This window comes from Chenopodium album, chromosome 18 (assembly GCF_948465745.1).
Source record: "Chenopodium album chromosome 18, dcCheAlbu1.1, whole genome shotgun sequence".
Classification (NCBI taxonomy): Eukaryota; Viridiplantae; Streptophyta; class Magnoliopsida; order Caryophyllales; family Amaranthaceae; genus Chenopodium; species Chenopodium album.
In genome coordinates, this window is record NC_137851.1 from 5,472,204 (window position 1) to 5,492,729 (window position 20,526).

Consider the following 20,526-nt stretch of genomic DNA (forward strand, 5'->3'; position numbering starts at 1 on the left):
AAGTTATATATTCATTAAATGCATTTATTATCCAAAATCAAGTAAGATATCTTCCCAAAAGTCTCCGCTTATTGCTGATGGTCTCTCCATTTTAGGGAAATTATAAAGGTTATGCTTACTACTCCATACTAGTCTTATAGGACACATGTATAAGGGGTATATGGATATATTACGTATTGTTTAGGTGTTATTGTTACTCCTTCTGACCTTTGTGCTAGAATAATGAACACGTTTGAATCTTTTTATTTCACTATTCAAAAACAAACCTTGATGATGAAGATACACTCAAGGTTAATTTCTATTCATTTTAAAATCTTAACACGAGTTATGGCGTTAGCACTTAGCAGTCTCGTGGGAAAGAAAACCACGGACAAAATTTGATATTGAATCTTAAGTACTAATTCAAGAATGCAAGTTATAGATCGTTAGATCATCTTAGATCGAGACTATAAAGTATAGGAATTAATGTGTCATGCATTATGTCATTAAAAGGGCAAAGAAACAAAATAAAAGAAAAAGGAAGAAAGCAAACACATTTATTTATTACTTGTATGATTTACTTGTTTGAACAAATATAAAAACAAGCTTATTAATCAACATGCACCTATAATCCATATCAATTACATCCTTAATTCCTCGAGTTTAGCAAGTTTAAACTCCTGATGTTCGTAAATTTTCCACCAACATTTCAAACAACGATCTCTATTTTGAACATAAATATCAAACCAACGTAAGTTGGTATCAAATGTAAAGCCACAAAAATAAAGGGTGCTATCCCATATGCTATCTCGAAATCGAAACTCATAGTAAGTGTTATATGGTATTTGTTGCACCCCAAGATCGTCATCCTTTGATTTGCAATGAACTTGTAGATTATGCTTACTATCTAACTCGTTAATTATTCCAACTTGATTTTTTTCACGAAATTCTATTGCCTCTATTATACCTCCACACAACATCATAATTACCATGGTTAATGTAATTATAGCACCATTTCTATAGGCTTGATTCATATTTTATTTAATAATAATTTGATGAAATTTTTTGGTATGTAATACTTTGAGATTAAGAGGATAGGAATTAGGAAGAGGAATGTTAGTTTGTAAATCATACCTAGCTCACTTTTTAGTTTTATAGTCTCCAACTAGTGCCCAAATGACCACTTTGGTTTTTTTGTTTATTTTTTGGTTTTTTTTTTTTTTTTTCCGTATGAATTTTTACTTTGGACAGTTCTAATGCATGCATTGGTTTCATTAGATGCATTAAGTTTCCTAAAATTAAGCAAGATATTATTCCCAAAATTTGGTTAATCAGTTATGTTCACATCACTTATGACACAAGTCAAGATATATAATCCCAATTCCCATACATATATAAAATGCCACCTCATAATAACCCTTGAAAAATACGGGTTTTCGGAATAAATAAGGGAAAGGGTCGAAGGGAGGAGTAAACTATTAGTGTTCAAACTATGGAATGTCCGAAATTTTTCTGTGTACTATTTAGATAAATACAATACTTGAAAATTTTAAATTAACCAAAAAATGGTAGACCTTACCAAAATTGAAAAAGATACTCCGTATAAAAATTGACATTTATGGCATACAAAAAAAAAAAAAAAAAAAAAAAAAAAAAAAAAAAACTGAGACAATTACTCCGTATAAAATACAATTGCTTTGTTGATGTCAACTAGAGTTAGAGTCTTCTTTCAAAAAAAAAAAAACTAGAGTTAGAGTCTTGGGTGGTAACCGACCCATAAGGCCATAAGAAAGTCAAATAATTATTAGGAAAATATTTATCATAGGACAGTTTTGCAATGGCCACAATAAAATTGTAGCCATTGTAATCTTTCAATCTGTACCTTTAAAATTTGGTATCAAATCTTGACCATTCATAAAATTTGACTACAAAATTATTAAAATGATATATTTGTATACAATAAAAAAATTAATAGTTTTATTTGAAATTAAATTAATGATGATAATGGATATCACATTTTAAAAAGTCGATCTTAAAGTTTGTTTTCAAATCCTTTCTTCCATTGATTTGTTTGATACCAAAACTCGATTTTCTGTAGGATGTATTTCGTATGACAATAGTGTTGGGTTATATTTATTTTTGTGGAAAAGATGATACGGAGTTAAGGATAGAATATCTAATATTTTGATTCTTGATGATTATACAAATTTAACAATGGTAGTATGCTGCTGTACCATTAATGGAGATTGAGAGATTTGCTTGGTAGAGGAAGCGAAACTACTTGATTTGGCGACAAAAAGAGGATTTTTTTAAAAAATTTTTTTATAAAAACAAGTAGTTTTAAAAATAAATCAGTTTTATTATTCAGTTAAATATTTCATCAGTCAAATAAATAAATGAATAGGATTTATCCTTAAAGTTTTAATGGTTGAGATTGAAAACAATTACAATGGCTACATTTTTATTGTAGCCATTAAATATGCTGCCGTGAAGAATAAATCTAGTATCTTGTTTCAAGTTCTTCCTAAATTTTTTCTTACATGATCATACATTCAACATACATTATGTTGAAGCTTTATAGTTTATACTCATAAGAAAATATCACAATTTTTTAAAAAATTGACGAGAAAAATAACAGAAAAATGTAAAAACATAAGCATTATTGGAATTGTGTATGAATTGGAAGTATATTCTCAAGTAATAAATTACATGTCATTATACCATGTATATATGTGTGACATATGTACAATGTACACGGTAATACATTGTATGATGCTAATTGGGTCTAATCTTAAGAATTAATCTACTCTTAAAATTCAATTGGTTACCTACAAAGAATCTGGTATAGGTAAAAAAGATGAAGTAAATAACGTACCAAAGGAAATAAAATCAATTAGAAGCCTTGAATATGGTACCTATATAAACATACAAGGCTTGTTTTTCTCATAAAATTCATTAATCCCACAATCGTTAAACAAAGATGGCTAAACACACTAAACATTATATTATCATGATATTCATGGTTTTTGCCATATTTATCTACCAATATGAGGCAGTAGATCTTCGAATTTACAACGCATTGGAAAACAATAAAATACTTCAAGTGCATTGCAAGTCCAAGGATGATGATCTTGGATTGCATCAACTTAATTTCGGGGAATTCTATGAGTTTCACTTCCTCCCTAATTACTTATTTCCTAACACATTATTTTTCTGTGGTTTTGTGTTTGATGATACTTTGCACTGGTATGATATCTATAATCAAGTACGTGATCAAGAACGTTGTCCCGATAGTTGTTATTGGACTATCAAAGAGCCCGGGCCTTGTTTACTTGATCTTGGGTATACTGCTAATTGCGATGTGTGGAATAAAGGATAATAACTTCATATGGTTAAAGCTATCGTAAAAAATGTTATTGGGTTATCAAAGGGATCAATGGAGCCTTGTTTACATGTATGCATGTGTGTGTTTAACTATTTTATAAGTGCAACTATCACAACTATATAAAATAAGTATTTTATTAATATGTGTGATACACTAGTATATATAATATATCGTACAGTACAAATTCTAACAATATCTCGTGCATTAGCAAGAGTAATCGATGAGTATTGATGAATATTTTTCAATAAATTCCATTAAAATGCCAAGGAAAGCAATTATCATATTGTCCGGTTGACATATTGAGCAAACAAAGGCCAGTTTCATAAACCCTCCACCAACATAATTCGTTGCAATTTACGTAGTCAGGCCCCGAATCATAAACATTAAACCAGTGCAATTGGGCAGGCTCATAGTCGTCAAATACAAAGCCACAAAAAAATAGTGTGCTCCCCCCAAAAAAAATCGGAGTGAATTCAAATTTATAAGTTTCTCCCGACGGAACTTGGTGCACTCCTAGATCGTCGTCCTTCGATTTGCAATGAATTTGAAGGTTTCTACCATCGCTCAATGTATTCGTCACCCGTAAATCGACTTCAAATAGTGCTTCAATAACCGGGGCATCAAGAATTAGCAAGATAAGTAACATAGAAATTGGTACATATGTAACTTTGTTAAGTATACTCATTATTCTTGAATTTTTTTTATGGTGGAACTATATTTGATTTGATGAATAAATCAAATTATACTGCTAATAAGTATTTTGAATAGTATTATGTAAGAATCATTTTGTATGAATTAAGCCAAACTATGGCATGGTTTTTATAGCCTCATGGAAACATTTTTTTTTTTCCATAATTGAATTTTAATATTTATGGTCTATAATAATATAATTTCGGATAGATAATGGCTTGGTAATCTTTAAGGATGCTATTCAGTGTATTCACCTTATTTTGAATAATAGAATTGATTTCGCACGTAAGTGTTACTATTTCTTTCTCATTTTATTGATGATTTTCTTTCCTTATTATTTACATAATCATTTACTTGGGGTGTAATTTATTTTAGGCAAATTAATTTAAATTTTCCATATTAGCAGATTACCCTTTTTTCTTATATTATGTTTACACATTCACTGTTTTGGCTCTTCTCCAGTCATATGTGAGTTGTCTGTATTCTATTGTACGGGGTAATGAGTTTAACACTGCATCAAAGTAAAAACAAAAAACAGTGCACTCGGATGTATATAACAACGTTTATGAGTAAATCTCTTTTATAATTAAATTACTTATTAGCCTTGATTACAATTAGAAAATAATATAAATTCAGGCATAAACATATTATAATAAAAATCCATCACTCTTAATTATCATAGAGGTTCATTTATCTAATATAGAATGATAACCCTTATTATTTTAAGTAAATAAAACATACATACAATAAATTAATAAACGAGTCACTAATTCTTAAGGGGTCGCCATTCAAAATCTTAGCTTAATCAACCCCAAGTCTAAGTATTAAGCACTAGAAATCAGAATTATGTACATATTCAAAATCAGAATTTCAATCTATGTTTGTAAAAAATCACTACTAAACTTGATGATCGTATAAAGTAAGTAACTTATGTAAAGTGGAAAGCAAGCAAAAGAATCGAAGTAGGCACACTCAACGTAAGCAAAGCCAAGGCACCAAGGGCAACACTTGGTCGAGTATTCATCAATTGAGTTTGAACCACACCTAAAATCGCGCATATACACTCATCATATTGACCATACATTTGTTTCTCCCATACCATCCATTCCTTAGGAGGCTCGTAATTTCTCTCAATCACCTTCATTTCATGGATCCTTTTTCTTAAAACGATCATATTTTCATCCACTAGACGGCCTTCATATTGAGACTCGTAAGAGTTACTCCTCCGAAGAGCTGAGACTATACTAACATTATTTTTGGTATTTCTCGAGTTGAGTTTTGAAGTTTTGGCTAGGGGAGAAAATGAGTAGAGAGGATTTCTAATTGAAGAAGAAAGAATTGTAGTTTCCATGATGCTAACAACTTTGGTGTAACAAGTTTGAAAAGGCTAAAATGTTCTTATGATCATATATCTCTTGGAACGGTCCATATATATAGGCCAAATACAAAGAGAATGTATAAGCAATCAATCCAAAAGTATTAATATTATATTGGTTAATCATGGTTTATTATATTAGCCGACATTTCAACGCGTTGAATTGTGATTTGTGTTTTTTGCATCGATATAGTTTGATGGTAGTTAATAGACGGCTTGTTTAGCGTAATTAAGAAAATAATATTTGAGTTTTAAATTTTTAATAATTTTATATGAAGATTAATCATAGAAATTATGAAGCAAATGCGAAGAAAAAAAAAATTATTGAAGAAATTTCCTCATCGGTGATGTATATGGTTCATTAGATGCGGCGAACAAGGCGGCATGGCATATTGGGATGCATCGATCACATGGAAGGAGGGCTTAATTATTTGGAATTAGTAGTTATTGCAACAGTATTTTGTTTGTTTATTTAAGATAATGTACTTTCTAAATCATAATTAGAGTATTGCCTTACCACAAAGTCGTAGTTGACAATCAACATATGTGGAATCCAATCATAGATTCGTTGTAAATAATTTTTGATTACGAAATACTCTTCCATTTGAGAGTTTGAAAAAAAGAACAAATGTAAGAGAGCTTGTCAATCATCTTCATTTTATAGACTAACAAATGAATATATACAACAGTATCGAGACAACTGCTATGTTGTAAGCCTGTTGGGCACTTTGACACATACTCGTGCCAGACATGGGTACTCGACAAAGATTGTATTCTAATATGTTCAGACATTTTGTCCATTGCTTGCATTAATATTCACAATTGAACGCTACAAGTGCAACAATGTGCTCTTACCCAGCTCCTTTACAAAGGTCAAAAGCTTAATTCAGTAATGATCTTAAATTTGCTGCAGGACTATCAATCATCATAAGATGAATGAGGGGCTGATGTGCATCCGCGGTCAAATGCGTCTTCTGATCCACAACAATGCCAGTACTGCAAAACTTGGCCAGAGTTAGGGGTGTTCATCGTGCCTCCTGTGTAGACGCTCTCAAACTTCCTTTTTGTCTCTCCTGCATAAGGTGATGAGAAGCAAATAAGGAACAAGAAGGAAAACTGATAGACCAGATAAATATTCAATGTTATTTCAAGTCTTCTTTTTTATCAACCTTCAGGCTTAAATTACACCAAAAAAAAAAAAAAAAACAACATTGCCTGCATGAGGAACTCATCTTTGTCATCAAGGAGTACACACAAGCACCACATGTCCACATGTACGTCCTCAGCAGCATACAAGGCATACAGAATTTTGCAAGAAAAAAAAAAAGAGAGAGATAGAGAAGAGCCTAATCACGTCATTTACAAAATCTAGAGATAAGTTAGTGAAAAAGTAAGTCTTAGGTATAACACTCCTGCTTCATCCCAGGCATCCAGCATCCAAGACTTTTCCTTTTCAATCCAGAAGCAACAAAGTCAGAGTCGGCATAAAAGTAAGCAAAAATGAAGAGGGGTTTGACTTAGCAACATGATGTTAATGAAGTCACCAACCGATTTCAAATAAAAGTGTAAAATGGAGAAGTCTGCTAGTATCAGTAATGAAATGGGAATAATACTCTCTTGCAGACGGGAGTACATGTAAAGCACAATATGGGAACAGGAGCCTAGCTCTGATGCATATTTTTTTTAGTAGTGTAACAAATTCACTTAGAACAAACTTGAAGCAAGAGACTATATTTGCTGCCATCGTAAACTAAAGAAAGAGTACATAAACTCTTGTCTCTTAACTCTCAAATCCATATCTTCTTGATATGCCTGATGAAAGAACTGGGAATACTATTCAATAATCTTTAAAGCCAACAATCTATCAAAAAAACAATCAAGGAAATGGCTCTCCAGATACATGAGGGGACACGAACTCTCGGTAGAACCTAACATATCATCAACAAGAGTTGCCCTCAATCCAAGGATCATAAGCAGTCCACAAAAGATGCAACCAATGTCAAAATTCAATGTTTATGCCTTATAAGTTTTAAGGTAATACATCCACAATTACAACTTATGGATCATATTATTGTCTCTCCCCTATATGTTAAAATAACACGCTTTTACTAATTCTGCTTATGATAGTTGCAGCATCCTTAGCTTCTCTCCATCACAAGCTCATCGGAGCTCTTCAAACGAATGAATGAGCAAGAAATACTCGGCGTACTCCTAGGTGTATAATGGAATCTCTGATAAATTCCCTACAAATTGAGTAGCAAATATAATCCTAACTTAATATATATTTGGGCTATCCTAGTGGAATGAGCATTTGCATTGTAAAATGTGGTTCTTTTAAGCAACATAGACACATTTCTTAAGCACCCCCAACAAATTCCTGCAAAAGTCAAGAGTTTGAGACGAGTACTGAAAATAGCAGTCGCAACAAAGGTACAATAGGAGTTTGGACATTTGGTAATTACTGTAATCATATATAGTTTGCATCTCCAATCCTACATCATCTTGTTATCTATACAGTTTCCCTCATCAATCATTCAACTATTTCCACAAATATAAACACCAAGATTCAATTGAAAATACCAATTCTATACAGAAAATTAACAGCATTAAATAATTTGATATATGATTAAAAAAAACCCAGAAACATGAAGAAGAAAAAAAATAGATAGAAACAATTAAAAAAAAAAAAAAAAAAAAAACTAAAAAATGTTGTAATTAAAAGGGTACCTCCAAAATGGGCAGTGTGAAATCGGCAAGCAAGAGGGTGATTGAGAGATGGATCGAACTGGGTTTTGCAATTTTTGCAAGTCCTTAGGGTTTTAATTTGTTTTTCGGAACAACAATTGATTTTTTGGCGGAATTTGTTCTTCGTTTTTCCAGTGGGAGATTTCAGAGAATTAGTCACTAAGCAGGTGGAATCTAGTACGAAAAATGGAGGATGAATTCTGGGAATTGAATGGAATTTGAGGGTAGAATTCATTGATGAGTAAGAAAAAGTGTGTGAAGTTGTGGGCATTTCGGATTTGCGCCAATTTTAGTCGTGGTCTTACAAGAATGCAGCTTTAGATGAGATAATCAACTCATGAAAGGATTTTTTTTTTTTTTTTTTTTTATTGCTCCAAGAAAACACGGATTCAACAAAATTGACAAAATTCTGGTACTTACATACCGAGTATATATTGAGAGACTTGAGACGATTCCAATAAGTTTTCATACAACATTTAATCATAAGGCACAGGCATTGGTCAAAATGATATACAATACAAATACACATTAGCATACATTTATACGAGTTACTCGATACCTAAAATGAAGTATGTAGTAACATAGAGTGGGAGGTTTTTAGACAATAGAATGGGGAGACGAAACTAACACCAATAAAATTAATATGTACTAACTCCGTTCCTTAATCTTCTAACATTTTACCTTTTTCATGCTTGCCAAGGCAAATTTTTAACCATAAAAACTTTAAATATAAAACTATAAAAATTGATATTCTGAATGTACAAATTGAGACGAATCTAAAAGATCCTACATGAATATATTATTGCTAACAGCAGTGGACTTAATAGCAATGGAACAACTACAATACAACAAAATAAGATCAATTTCCTCCCAAAAATTGCAAAGTTTTTATCATATATCTCAAATGCACTACTTCAGTAGCACAATTTGGATAAAATAGTGTACACCGGGCAATTCTGGGTTGTAGCCCCTAAACTGAAGTTGGAGTTTCCTTATCTTGCTGAGTACCCTTGTCCTCGTCGCTTTGGCTTCCAGCATAACCATTCCTTATCATCTTGAGCTCAGATGGAAGATTCTTCCTGGCTTTGCGGCTACCCTCGATCTTCCATTGATCCCACACCTTTGTTTTTGGTGGTGGGGAAGTATCTCCAATGGGTGCAACCAACCCTGGCTTACCATCATCGATAACATCGTCTACTAGTCCATATTCTTTTGCCTCCCATGGGTTCAAAAAATTATCACGATCAGTGTCTTTTTCGATCTGTAAGGAAAAGGAATATAAAAGACATGTTATAGAACTCTACACAAGATGTGAAGGGTTAAAATTGCAGCTAGATCTCTTTCATATTACTAACCTGCTCCTCAGGCTTTCCCGTAATTCTGGACAAGATTTTGTTTAGCTTGACTTTGTGATACGCCATTTCTCTTATACGTATGCTCATGTCTGTTGCCTGGAACGACAATCGAGTAATTATCAACGCTCATGAAAAAATACTATGCATAAATATCGACAGCACAAGGACTAATGATTAAGCTAGCTTTGAAATTAGAGAATTTAACAGATTAATCGATAACCATAGCATAAGATGTTGAAAAATGGAAAAGGAATACAACAATATGTAAAAGACAAAAAAAGAGTAGCATCAAGTGCATTGTGCTAAGTTTGTATACAAAAAATAGACAAATCATATCATTAAAGCCAACTGGAAAATGAGTACCATTTAGAAGTATAAACTCTTTCTTACTGGGTTATAAATGGATAAAGGGAAATTGAACAATGTATACTGCAGACTTGCAGCAGTTTTGCTGCATGGCGTTTTCTCTAAAAATATACTCATGCTACTCAAAAAGAAGCAAGGTAACTAGAAGACACAGCAAAATCAAGCATTCAATGACATGAAGTTCAATTCTCTGCACAATAATCACATTCTCTTCAACTCTACTTTAGCTTGAAATGATAATAAAAATCAATGGTCGTTTGATTCAAAAAGCTAGAATATATCTTGAGAATCCCCATACTATGCTAAATTGTTTGGTTTAAACTAGAAAGGATTTGTATTTAGTTAGAATTTGCAGGAATATATATATATATATAGGGCGTTTGGCATGAATATTGAAATTGGAGTGGAAAGGAATCATTTAACTCTTACCTTTTTATTTGTTTGGTTTAAACCATGGAAAGGAATTACTTAAGCCTAACTCCTTTCTTTTTGTTTGAGGAAGGTAAGGGTAATTGTTACCATAGGTTATAGAGAGGTAACAAATAGCCTCATGTATTTTGAAAAGCCAATGTATGGCTGTTGTAACTAGAACAATATGGAATCAAATCTTTAATTCCTTTTCTGTCATTCTGCATATTATGCTGAAGTTCTTCAAATGATGAACCACTTCACCTCCTCCGCTACCTTTGAGGTTTAGGCATGCATCTCCTGGCTTTTCTAGACTACTAGATGTAGTGAACATCCTCATTTGACTGCAAATTTGTGTACATCTTAAATATCTACTAGTTTTTTTTTAAGTTCTTATCCTATGTAAACCTATAAAAACACTTTGTTTATGCCAGGGGGTGTCACGCCATTACAAAAAGTCGAAAACTGTTACATTAACCAGCCTATGAATTGATAAATTATACTTGTAATAGATTGAATGAAATAGGTGGAAATCATTACACCTAGGTAATGGTTATTGTTACCCAAACATTTTAATCAAACATTTGGTAATAATAATGGTTTAATTGAATCCGTTTCCAACATAAACACTGTTACCAAACATGCTCTTAGAATCATAGGGGGTGAGATGGGTACAAGATTATAGGGGGTTGGATGGGTACAAGAGTTAGATATTAATAGTATGAGGTTTCATGGACAAAATTGCCTAGCCAAACATTGAAATGGATTCTACTCCATTTCAACTCATTCCAAAAGGCCCAACCAAGCGCCCCTTCAATTTATCACTTAATATGCAGACTAATCCACTATATCTGAAACCTAAACCAGAAGAACATTAAATAAAGTGTCCACAAAATATCAAAGGTCTAAATAGAGGATAAAGGTTGAAGTGTTACTAAAACAGAAAAACATTACAGCATCTATAAAGACAGAATAGTTGACGATCAAGATGCAAAACAAAAGACCAAAATATTTGGAAGCTCAGGGAAGAACATTATATAGAAAGAGGATAAAAGAGTCACATTTTCCCAATTAGAAAGGGGGTTTATTCCTTATTGGAATACTTGAATCTTAAAACAAATAGAAGGCCGGAAATCTACCTTGCCACCAGCTGTTCCAAGAGGTTGATGGATCATCACTTTTGAGTTTGGCATGCAGAAGCGCTTGCCTTTACTGCCAGAAGCAAGAAGAAATGCTCCCATGGATGCAGCTAATCCCATGCAAATAGTAGATACATCTGCCTTGCACTGTTTCATAGCATCATAAATTCCCATCCCTACAAAAGTGAATAGACCAGCTGAAGAAATTAACTGGAAACAAGAGAAATTAACTGTTTCATAGCATCATAAATTCCCATCCCTTTACATTATAAGTAGAGTGATCTTCTCGACTTTTGTCCTGATTTCCCACTATTGGTTAAACAAGAGATAGTTTCTAAATTGAGCAGATTAAAAAATTTAAAAAAAAAAAAAAAAAAGGCCAGCCTGTTGTCAGCATAACAATTTGAAGAGACAAACATCTGAGTAGAGTAAAAGTGTAATACATAAGGTGTTTTCACATCATTCTCTAGATACAATCATACAAAACTTTTAAAGAAGAAAGACAGTGATTAATTAATGATACATGGAATAACATTTTCGCTGTTACAGAGAGTTTGAGCAGTTAACAAGTTCACCAAATATGGCAAGTTGCCTTCATACTTGATCAGAGCAACAGAGCTACCAGACCTCATTGGAACCATTAGCAAGCTCAAAGAAGTACCACTTTTGACTTTTCTCATGCAAGTAACCAAATTATACTCCACATCATCACCCCACAGTTCCCACCCCTTCTAAAAAAAAAGTGCTGAAGAGAAAAACGAGCTAAAATTTCAATTGTTACAAAAGGATTCTGGGACTACTAGCTGTCTAGGTTAGTCGAACTAAAACAATCTACAACATAATACAAAGGATAACATTGCTAAAATGGTAAACGAGTCATACCTGCAGTCACCGATCCACCAGGAGAGTTAATAAACAATCTAATATCTTTCTTGGGGTCTTCTGCATCCAATAGTAAGAGCTGGCTTATGACGAAATCTGCTGTAGTGTCATCAATCTGCAGACCATCACATCAAAAAGAAAATTAGCTTATCAGCCTACAGATTTTACTCTGTAATTTTATATCCCAATATAAGCCTCTAGCTTTATTCTCAACCCTGTTGAATCCATAATACTTGAATTAAGGTTGTACTCTATTCACCTGATTTTCACTTTGTAGAACTTATCTTTACTAATTTGAACTAATCTAAACTTCGGTAGCCCCCTTATATACAGGGAAATATTCGGGGGTGGTGAGGAGAGGGGAGGGGAGGGGGGTTACTAAGCACAAAAATCAAATCACATCATGAGCTGCCAAGACTATGGCACCTTGTGAAAAGCAGCTTACAAACTCTTGTTCTAAATGTTGATAGCCAGCCTCCTAGCAACTATCAATTTGAATCTTGCAGCCTTCCGTTCCACTCCATACAAACTTCGGTAGCCCTTATATTTCTTTAACTTCGCTTATTTAAACTTAAATTTCCTAATGTTATCTTCTTTCAACTTATTTTTCCTATGATAAAGTGAAAATAAGGTGAAGAGAACAAATCTAATTCTCCAACAATTCCCCCCTTTTGTCCCCTCCAAATCAAGAAGTTTAACATCAATAACAAGCTCATCACAAAATTCCCACAAGCAATCCCAATATTTCATTAAATTTCAACTCAACTTAGCACACAATATTTCATTAAAACAAGCGAAAAATTGAAAACTTTGACATGAAATTACAAGCAAAATCCCTAAAACCTTATCAAGCAAAACAACCTTCATCACATGTAAAAACCCAACAAATTTCCAACCAATTATTCCATAAAAAGATAACAACAATAAAAAAATTAAATTAAAACAAATAAAGGGGGATAAAGTTACGAACTTGAGAACCCAAAAAGATGATTCTTTGACGAAGAAGCATATTTGTAATATCAAGTTGTTCAAATCTGGGCAACCTGGGGGCAAGAGTGGCTGAAACATCCCAATTAGAAGACAAAGTATTGCGTTCAATTGATCCTTTTAAGGAATTAGCTTGAATTAATCTGTTTCTGGTTTGATTGAATGACTTAATTCCAGAAAAAGTTGAAGGCTTGAACTGTTTGAAACCATGGTTGAAGAAAGTGAGTGGTCTTGTTGAAGAAGATGGTGTTGTGAATGTTAAACTGCTCAGTTCCATCTTTCTCTCTCCTCCTCTTGCTGGGTTGGAGTGAAGGGGTATACACAGTAGAGGAATTTTAAGAATTTGGGTAAACAAAGAACGTTTTTGGTACTACTAGATGATTTTTTTTATTTAGAAAAAACTGTATTATAGCCTATATTTTGGATTTGTTTTTATTAATTATTCACAAAATAATATGCATAACTTGTGGTAGAAGTGGTAAAAGAAGCTTTCCTAATCCTACACTATATCAAATTACTATAAGGGGCCGTTTGGTTCGCATGAGGGAATCGGAATGGAATGAACAAAGGGAAAGGAGAAGAATGGAATGAAAATACCTTTTTTTGCTTTGTTGTTTGTTTTTAAAACAAAGGGAATCAATCCCACCACTACACCACCACACCACCACCACCACAACCACCACACCACCACACATTTCATCTTTCTCAGCCACCAAACTCCTTGTCGGCCTTCCCCTGCCCCTCGCCGGCTCTCCCCCTCCCCTCGCCGCCCTTCCCTTCCCCTCGCCACCACTAGTTGCGTGAGCCACGACCTCCCCTCCCCCGAAAAACCTCCCCTAGCCCCGACCTCCCTTGACCCCGAAAACCGCCGCCCAGCCTCCCACCACCCTCGAAACCCTAGCGGTGGTGGGAGGCTGGGCGGCAGTTTTCGGGGTCAAGGGAGGTCGGGACTAGGGTTTTACGGGGCTAGGGGAGGTTTTTTCGGGGGAGGGGAGGTCGGCGAGGCTCGGGGGAGGGGAGGGCGATGGTCGGGGAGGGGCGGCGGTGGTCTGGGTAGGGGCGGCGGTGGTCTGGGATGGTTTTCTAGTGGTGATGTGGTGGTGTGAAGGTGGTGATGTGGTGGTGTGAAGGTGGGTAGGGAATGGGAAAGTCTTAGGGGGGGGGTGGGGAATGAAGTTGGAAGGATTTGGGGTAATGGGGAGGGTAAAGGGAATGATTAAAAGTGGTAAACAAACATCAACAAAGGGAATCGAGCCAGTTGATTCCGATTCCCTTTCCTGATTACCCCCAACCAAACGGCCCCTAAATATATCTTAGAATATCGTTAAGAGTCTTAAGACATATTATTATCCTAAATAAATAAATATATGTGGGAAATACATCACAATAATATAATTTCCTATATTCCTAAATCCTAACACTAGGGTATGTCAAAAAATATACTTCATATATCATATCTAAAAATTGATCCAAATCTAAATGAAGAAAACATAATTCATAAATCAACTTTTTTATCAACATAAATTGAAATTAACTCGACCTAAATACCCATAAATTTACAATCAGGCTGATTCAAAATTTGGTTTAATATAAGGGTAGTGCTATATGCAATCCTTGGTTCAAGTTAGATGATGCAATGGTAAAATTTGGTTTAAAATTTGGTTCAAGTTAGATAATGCAGTAATGCGATGGTAAAGCACTAGAACTAACATATGGTCCACGCGAGATCAAGTCCCTTCATGTAGTTTGTTTAAAAGATTTTTAAGATTTCTTTATTAAGTATTTGGATGTTTATTTGTCCCCTAAATTTAAAAATTCTGATTCCGCCACTGCTTTTACCCTTCCTCCCAACTTTCAATAGACCTAGTTAATTAATCCAATGTACTGGTTGCGTTTTTTTTTTTTTTTTTTTTTTTTTTTGAAAGGAAGTACTAATTGTGTCTTGTTCCGTTGTTATCAAAACTTAACTATATTTGAGTCATCTGACCTTGTTCGTCATTTACCAACCTTTTAATTAAAAAAACCGAAGATTAATCCCACTTTTAACGCCCCCCTTTCCAAAAAAAAAAAAAAGTGAAACGTGCCACCATTACCGCCACCACCCCCTCCAATTTCTGTTTGTGGGTTAATCTTAGAAGTGGAATTGAGTGTACCCTTAAATGGCGAGATTCTCCATGAATTCCAGAGACTCCTACTCCGACTCCGACTCCGGCGTCGTCCTTCTCCGCTTTCCTAACCCTAAAAGAACAAGAACTTCCCACACTTCTCCTGCCTCTTCTTCCTCTACCTCTAGTCCTGCCTCTTCTTCCTCTAACTCTGATCATCAACAATCATCACAACATGAATCTAATTCCGATTATGCAGTCGCACCCACCAATCCACCTGTCTCGGTACCCACCAACCCGCCTGTCTCGGCACCCACCAAGCCGACACCCACCAAGCCGACACCCATCAAGTCGGCACCCATCAAGCCTCCTGCCTCCACTTCTGTTGTTCTAAGCGACCCGGATGTCTTGGATTGCCCCATTTGCTTCAACCCATTGACTGTTCCTGTTTTTCAGGTATTCTTCTATTCAAGCTTTAATCTTTTCTTCCCTTTTTAGTTCATTTTGATTTCGATGATTGATTTTTGTTAATGGGTTCTTAGAAATGATTTTGCTTTTTAGGGTTATAATCTGCATTTTTAGGTCTTGTGTTATCTTAATTAATGAGAGTCTGCAGGAAGAATTGAAATTATGTATTGGGGGTTTTTGTTTTGGTTGGGGGTGTGTTGGAAAGTTTCAATTTTTAAGAATTATTGCTTGCATTTGGTGGTAATTTGGGTACCAGAAGTGGTATGAATTTTCAATTGGTTATTGTGGTATGGTATAGGGATGGAGGTGGTGTCTCAACTAGTTATTGTGGTGGTATTTAGGAGGCTGGAATGCATTTGGTGTTTAGCCAGGAGGAACCTATCAAAATAAACAAGTAACTTTTTTGGGCTTGTTTGTTGAGGATTAAGGTTAATGCTATGTGGTTTTATATAGATTAGTTTGATTTTGCTCTACTTGGGTATGCAAAATTGCAAATGCAACATAATGAATTTGATGGTGGAGTGGCAGTGTACAACTTTCTCTTGTAAGTTCAAAAGGACTCGTGATTGGTGCCTTTGTGGACTTTATGGTGTGAAAGATAGAGGAGGGTTGATGTTCTGTGGTTTCTTGGAGCATGCATCTTTTCTTGGTCACGGACAAGTTATTATGGAGGGTTTATGTCTTAGGATAGTTGATGGTTGGAAATGTTAAGACATGGACAAAAATATTAAGATTTGTAATATAAAGATTTAATATGATGTTAGGTACTTGGACAATGATTCACTCGGGTTATGTACTTCTTCCTGTTATTATTGGTTATCGTGTATAGTGATTTACAAGCAAGCTTCAGTATCATGCTCAGGCTATCACTACTTTAGTAGTGCAGGAGTTTCTTCCCTTAGAATGACAATGCCTTCTTGTTCTCTTGTAGCATTGAATGAGTCGCAGCATTTATTCCATTAAGTAATTATTAAAATCACTACAGTGTGATTATCTTGAAGATATGACTTAGATCAGATTATTGTTATTTACCCTTGTGTGAAGAGTATTATTCTAGGATTGATCTCAAACATGAAATTTTTGTTCGTTTTACTATTTTAGGTGCAAAATTGTGATTTGGCCGGATGAGCTGTAACTTGTGGTATCTGCAGGATTGCTTTCTTTTTTTTTTTTTTTTTTTTTTTTTGGGGGGGGGGGGGGGATTTGTGTGTATGGCTGTTACTTCACTTCAGGGTTTAGACTTTCCAACTTTTCGTGACATACTTGTGTTGCTGTTTAGTTGTGTTAGACATGAATAACTGGAGATAGATTGTGCTTGCAAGCCTTTTATTATATGACGTAATATTGTTTGCTTGTGCAGTGTTACAGTGGGCATATAGCATGCTCCTCATGCTGTGTCAGCCTTAATAAAAAATGTCCCTCATGCCGTGGGATAATTGGAAGTATCCGATGTCGGGCCATTGAAAAGGTTATTGAATCAGTACAAGTATCATGCTGTTATTTAGGGTACGGTTGCAAAAAGAGTATCAATTATTGTATAAAACATGAGCATGAGGATAAGTGCATCTACGCACCGTGCTCATGCCCTTTTTCTGGCTGCCTCTTCCGGGGTTCACCTATGAGACTTTCCAGCCACATGTCTAAAGAGCATGTTAATCTTGTGACTCGCTTCCGTTACAACTCTGTCTTCACTGTATCTCTGGGGACGGATAAAAAATTTCTTGTTCTTCAGGAAGAGAAAGATGGCTTTCTGTTCATCTTGAATCAAGGAAACTCAATAGCAGTTAGATGCATTGATCCAAGCCCATCAAATGGAAGATTTGCATATGAACTTTTATCAAGGGGAGGCACCACCTCTCTTAAATTTAAATCTTTCACACATTGTACCACAAGGCATTTCAGTGATCCTCCTTCTGTAGATTATTTTCCAATTCCTGATTATTTCTACCACAGTGGTGGGTCTGATGGCTCCCTCAAGTTGCAAATTTGCATACTGAGTAAAGCTGCCTCTCGTGAAGTCATCACTGGTTTTGGCCATTTAAAATAACTGAGCTCAGCGGGTTATCTGGCAGTTAAAGGATGCTAACAGTTGAAAATTGCAAACATGCTAAGGTTAGTGTTCTGTGCGGTACTACATTCAATTTGGCCCCCTTCAAATTTTAGGCTTTTAGCTGAATTCTCAAGCAAGGCTTTCACAGTTTGCAATTTACGATCATTTTGCATCCACACTGCTTTATTATGACTAGTTGGAGTGCGATGTTTGATATAAAATCTCGATGACTTTGACATAGCTGGAGTTTCGAGCACCGTTTCACCTTCTGCTTGTTCTATGATTTGTGCCTTTGCCTCCCCGAAGAGGGGGGAGGGGTGCTAAGGGTGATTTTTTTTTTTTTTTTTTTTGAAAAAAGTAGTGAACTTGATTTCATGCTCTTTTAAGCCTTACTCATTTTGGGAAAGCAGTGGTCCGACGTTCTTGACTGTTTGGCGTAAAATCTACAAGTTTTTTTTTTTTTTTGTTAGGAAATGGATATGTATATATGTTATATTTATGTACTAGTAATATTTATGAAACCTTCTGGATCAATGGAGAGACAGAATGCTTGTCGTGTATGTTCATATTTTCTAATAATTTAATCAGTGATTTAAGGCATGTACTATACTGTTAATAAGCCTGCACTGAAGAAATTTGCATCTTCATTGTTAGCTGACATTTTCTCCTGGTAGATTCTCTTGTAAAGCTATTTGAATATGCTTGGTGACAAGTTTGTTTGCTAGTGAAGTGCAGCAATTATTTGCTTGTTTTAACGAAATTAGAAATACTTCTTGATAATAAATTAGTAACACATGTTCTGCCAAAGAGGTTTGAAATGAGGCTGCCCCTACCCACCAAAGAAGAGATGAAGAAAGTTTGAGATGTACTCACAGGATTAGCATGAACATGATGCAATGAAATGCGTCAAATTTCTTAGTTACAATTCTCATGAGACGTGTTTTGATAGGTAAATATGTAGCAATGGCTAAAGGAGTTAACCCATTTTAATTTTTGAAATGGGGTTCTCAAAGGGGTTTTTTTTTTTTTTTTTTTTATCATAGGTGCCCCTCTACAAGTTGACTATCTTCTTTGCTCAGATATGTGAGGAATTTATCTCTATGTTTGCTGATAAAGATTTGAATTATGACAACCTCAAGGGAGGTAGTATGTGTGAATCTAGAAAGTGAGGGATAGTTCAAATGGTTAATTCTCATCATCCGTTTTTGTAGCTCTTTTTTTTTTTTTTTTTTTTTTTTTTTTGTGTTTTTTTTTTTAAAAAAAAAAGTATGTGAATCTAGCAAACGAGGGTACTTGTATTTGCTGCCTCGCTTGTAGAAAGTTTGACAAACATGAGCTCATCTCAAATCAAAGTTCTCTTCTAAAGCCAAGGTGTGAATTAGATTAGATCACAAGTTGGTCTTCGGTAGCCCCTTAAGAACATCGAGAAACACCTCGATGCTTAACATTGTCGAGTGTGACAATGTGTCGAGTGTGACAATGTTCTCTGGAGGACAAATATGAAAGTTTTGATATATGAAATAGTACCATTTTTGGAGATTCAAAACCCTGTAACGAAAGTTGAAATAATGGCAAGGGAAGCGTCTCAGGGCCTATAACATTGTTTGAAACTACATACAACTATTTTTCGGTCACATATGGGCATGTGGTGTCCTTGTGTTGTTTAAGGAATAGTTAACTGGATAGGTAAGAAGTAATGTGGATGGTTCTAAACTTCTAACCACCTAAATGGTCTCCTGGAGTCTCGTTGGATGCATGAGAAGCACCTCATTCTCTTTCCTTTCCGAGCCCAAAAAATACAAAAATTGAAGTCTAGAATCCATGCTTTTGAACCAAATTCATGAAATTTTTCCAAAATTTAAGTGAATGTAAGGGGTGTCCACTGATGTCATAAAAGTTGGCTTGAAACCATGACAGGTCTATGTATTTTTGAATTAAGGTTGTTGCAAAGGAAGTTAAGAGGTGCAGGAGATGATTCCAATAAACAACCAAATTTTTTTTTTTTTGACAAAGGATACAAACAATTACATATTAATACTAAAGCAAATAGAATTAATCGCCGCTTCTCCAGCAATTAGATGAGCTCTCTGAACGCGTCGACGATCCGCCTTATGGATACTAAAAACCCGAAAGGTTGAGCCAAGTTGTAAAATCCTCTGAATGAGCCAAATGTAAGTGACATTACCTTGGCCCTCCCCACGAAGCAGGGTAACAAGATTATATGAATCGGTAAAAACCGTGAGAGACCGAAACCCTCGATCTAAAGCCCACTGTAGCCCATACATGCATGCCAACGCCTCCGCGTGTAAAGCTAAGGAACAAACCCCAAAGTTACTACCACTACTGATCCGATCATCTAGTGGGTCATCGTTATCCAAGCACCATCCCATTCCTGCTTGTTGAGAATCTTTGAACCAAGAGCCATCTATTTGAAGAGAAGGCAAAGCACTCCCATGGGAAGTCAAGCCAAGTTGAGCAATGTAAAAACCCGGCGGAGAAGAGGCCCCTCCATCTGTTGCCACAACATTAGGGGAACTAGCAAGGCCGTCCAAGTTGACAAAGATTGTATGATTATCCATAACCTCCGCAAAC

The 20,526-nt window shown here is 35.0% G+C and overlaps 2 protein-coding genes across 2 annotated transcripts; one reads left to right on the forward strand and one right to left on the reverse strand.

The window, feature by feature from the left end:
* Positions 1 to 8,877: 8,877 nt before the first annotated feature.
* Positions 8,878 to 13,699, reverse strand: LOC145591297 (ATP-dependent Clp protease proteolytic subunit 3, chloroplastic-like). Its single transcript, XM_081647715.1, has 5 exons — positions 13,295 to 13,699; positions 12,325 to 12,439; positions 11,443 to 11,618; positions 9,530 to 9,625; positions 8,878 to 9,435 (listed from the first exon to the last, which is right to left on the reverse strand). Exons 1-5 carry the CDS (start codon positions 13,586 to 13,588, stop codon positions 9,145 to 9,147), a joined length of 972 nt encoding a protein of 323 aa, XP_081503841.1. The 5' UTR covers positions 13,589 to 13,699; the 3' UTR covers positions 8,878 to 9,144.
* A 1,766-nt stretch (positions 13,700 to 15,465) lies between these two features.
* Positions 15,466 to 18,879, forward strand: LOC145592833 (putative E3 ubiquitin-protein ligase SINA-like 6). Its single transcript, XM_081649336.1, has 2 exons — positions 15,466 to 15,872; positions 17,245 to 18,879. Exons 1-2 carry the CDS (start codon positions 15,471 to 15,473, stop codon positions 17,929 to 17,931), a joined length of 1,089 nt encoding a protein of 362 aa, XP_081505462.1. The 5' UTR covers positions 15,466 to 15,470; the 3' UTR covers positions 17,932 to 18,879.
* Positions 18,880 to 20,526: the final 1,647 nt, after the last annotated feature.

Coding starts and splice junctions, on each gene's coding strand:
- LOC145591297 (XM_081647715.1), bottom strand. CDS start 13,588: ATGGAACTGAGCAGTTTAACATTCACAACACCATCTTCTTCAACAAGA. Junction 12,440..13,294: donor TCATCTTTTTGGGTTCTCAA/GTTCGTAACTTT, acceptor GATGGTCTGCAG/ATTGATGACACTACAGCAGA. Junction 9,436..9,529: donor CGGGAAAGCCTGAGGAGCAG/GTTAGTAATATG, acceptor TTTTCCTTACAG/ATCGAAAAAGACACTGATCG.
- LOC145592833 (XM_081649336.1), top strand. CDS start 15,471: ATGGCGAGATTCTCCATGAATTCCAGAGACTCCTACTCCGACTCCGAC. Junction 15,873..17,244: donor TGACTGTTCCTGTTTTTCAG/GTATTCTTCTAT, acceptor TTGCTTGTGCAG/TGTTACAGTGGGCATATAGC.